Consider the following 1,505-nt stretch of genomic DNA (forward strand, 5'->3'; position numbering starts at 1 on the left):
CTCATAGGATTAAATGCTATAATATAAGGAAGCATGTCCTTTACACACAGTATATTCACTACATATATTATTTTTATCTTTTTATTTAATTCCATAATTCCCTCTTACACTTTTTTTCTTTTTATGACCTAGGATCCCTTCTTATACTTTTATCTGCGTTTCATTTACTCCTCCTCTTGAGTCACTACAAGTTAAATTCAAGTTGACCTCAATGGAGAATAGCACAGAAGTAACAGAGTTCATCCTGTTGGGATTAACAGATGACCCCAATCTTCAGATTCCCCTCTTCCTGATATTTTTATTCATCTATTTCATCACTCTGGTTGGGAACGGAGGGATGATGTTGATCATCCTCTCTGACTCCCACCTCCACACTCCAATGTACTTCTTCCTCAGTAACCTCTCCTTTGTAGACTTGGGTTACTCATCAGCTGTAGCTCCCAAGATGGTGGCTGCATTGCAGTCAGGGAATAAAGTTATCTCTTACAATGGATGTGCTGCTCAGTTCTTCTTCTTTGCAGGTTTTGCCACCAATGAGTGCTACTTGCTTCCATGGCCTATGATCGCCATGCGGCAATCTGTAGGCCTCTTCATTACACCACCACCATGACAGCAGGTGTGTGTGCCCTCCTGACTATTGGCTCTTATATCTGTAGCTTCCTCAATGCCTCCATCCAGACAGCAGGTGCCTTCAGACTCTCCTTCTGTGGATCTAATGAGATACATCATTTTTTCTGTGACATGCCAGCACTACTGGTCCTCTCGTGCTCCGACACACACATCAGCAATTTGGTTATCTCCTTTGTGGTGGGCTTCAATGTGTTTTTCACGCTCCTGGTCATCCTCATCTCTTACCTCTTCATATACATTGCCATTCGAAGGATACGTTCAGCTGAAGGACGGAAGAAAGCCTTCTCCACCTGTGCTTCCCACTTCACTGCAGTCTCCATCTTCTATGGCTCAGTCATCTTCATGTACTTGCTGCCCAGCTCCAGTCAGTCCATGGATACAGACAAAATAGCATCTGTGTTTTACACTGTGGTGATTCCCATGCTGAACCCCTTGATCTACAGCCTTAGGAACAAAGAAGTGAAAAGTGCTGCCTGGAAAATACTCAACAAATTCTACCTCCAATCTTTGAGTAGGAAGTAGGCAGGTGACAAAGGGAAAACCCTTCTCTCAGACCTAAGTGCCATGATGATGGTTGACATTTGGCAAATTTCAGTTCTGTCTTCCCCAAGAATAGTGGTTACTTCTGCTAGAAGGAGAAGTCATAAAAAGCATCACTTTGAAATGCCTCACTCAGGAGGATGCTGTTATATTTAGTGAATAAGAATATGGAAAATTTAAACTCTGTTTGCGTTAGATTCATGATGCATTTTAGAGCAGAAGATGGAAACATATAAGTGAATGCAACAAGTTCCCACTCTCTCTAATTTTAAGAAATTTTATCTAATGATAAATTTGGTCTAAGGATCAGATCTACATCTGGAATGCATAGATAT

At 41.5% G+C, this 1,505-nt stretch overlaps 1 protein-coding gene across 1 annotated transcript; it reads left to right on the forward strand.

Moving 5' to 3' along the window:
• Nucleotides 1–208: 208 nt before the first annotated feature.
• LOC103208204 (olfactory receptor 1444) lies at nt 209–1,152 on the forward strand. Its single transcript, XM_007953882.2, is given in 2 exon segments — nt 209–548; nt 551–1,152. Coding segments are annotated over 2 exon segments (939 nt in total). The 5' UTR covers nt 209–211.
• The last annotated feature ends 353 nt before the right edge of the window (nt 1,153–1,505 follow it).

This window comes from Orycteropus afer, unplaced genomic scaffold (genome assembly GCF_000298275.1).
Source record: "Orycteropus afer afer isolate SDZICR_OR568_19922 unplaced genomic scaffold, OryAfe1.0 scaffold00419, whole genome shotgun sequence".
Classification (NCBI taxonomy): domain Eukaryota; kingdom Metazoa; phylum Chordata; class Mammalia; order Tubulidentata; family Orycteropodidae; genus Orycteropus; species Orycteropus afer.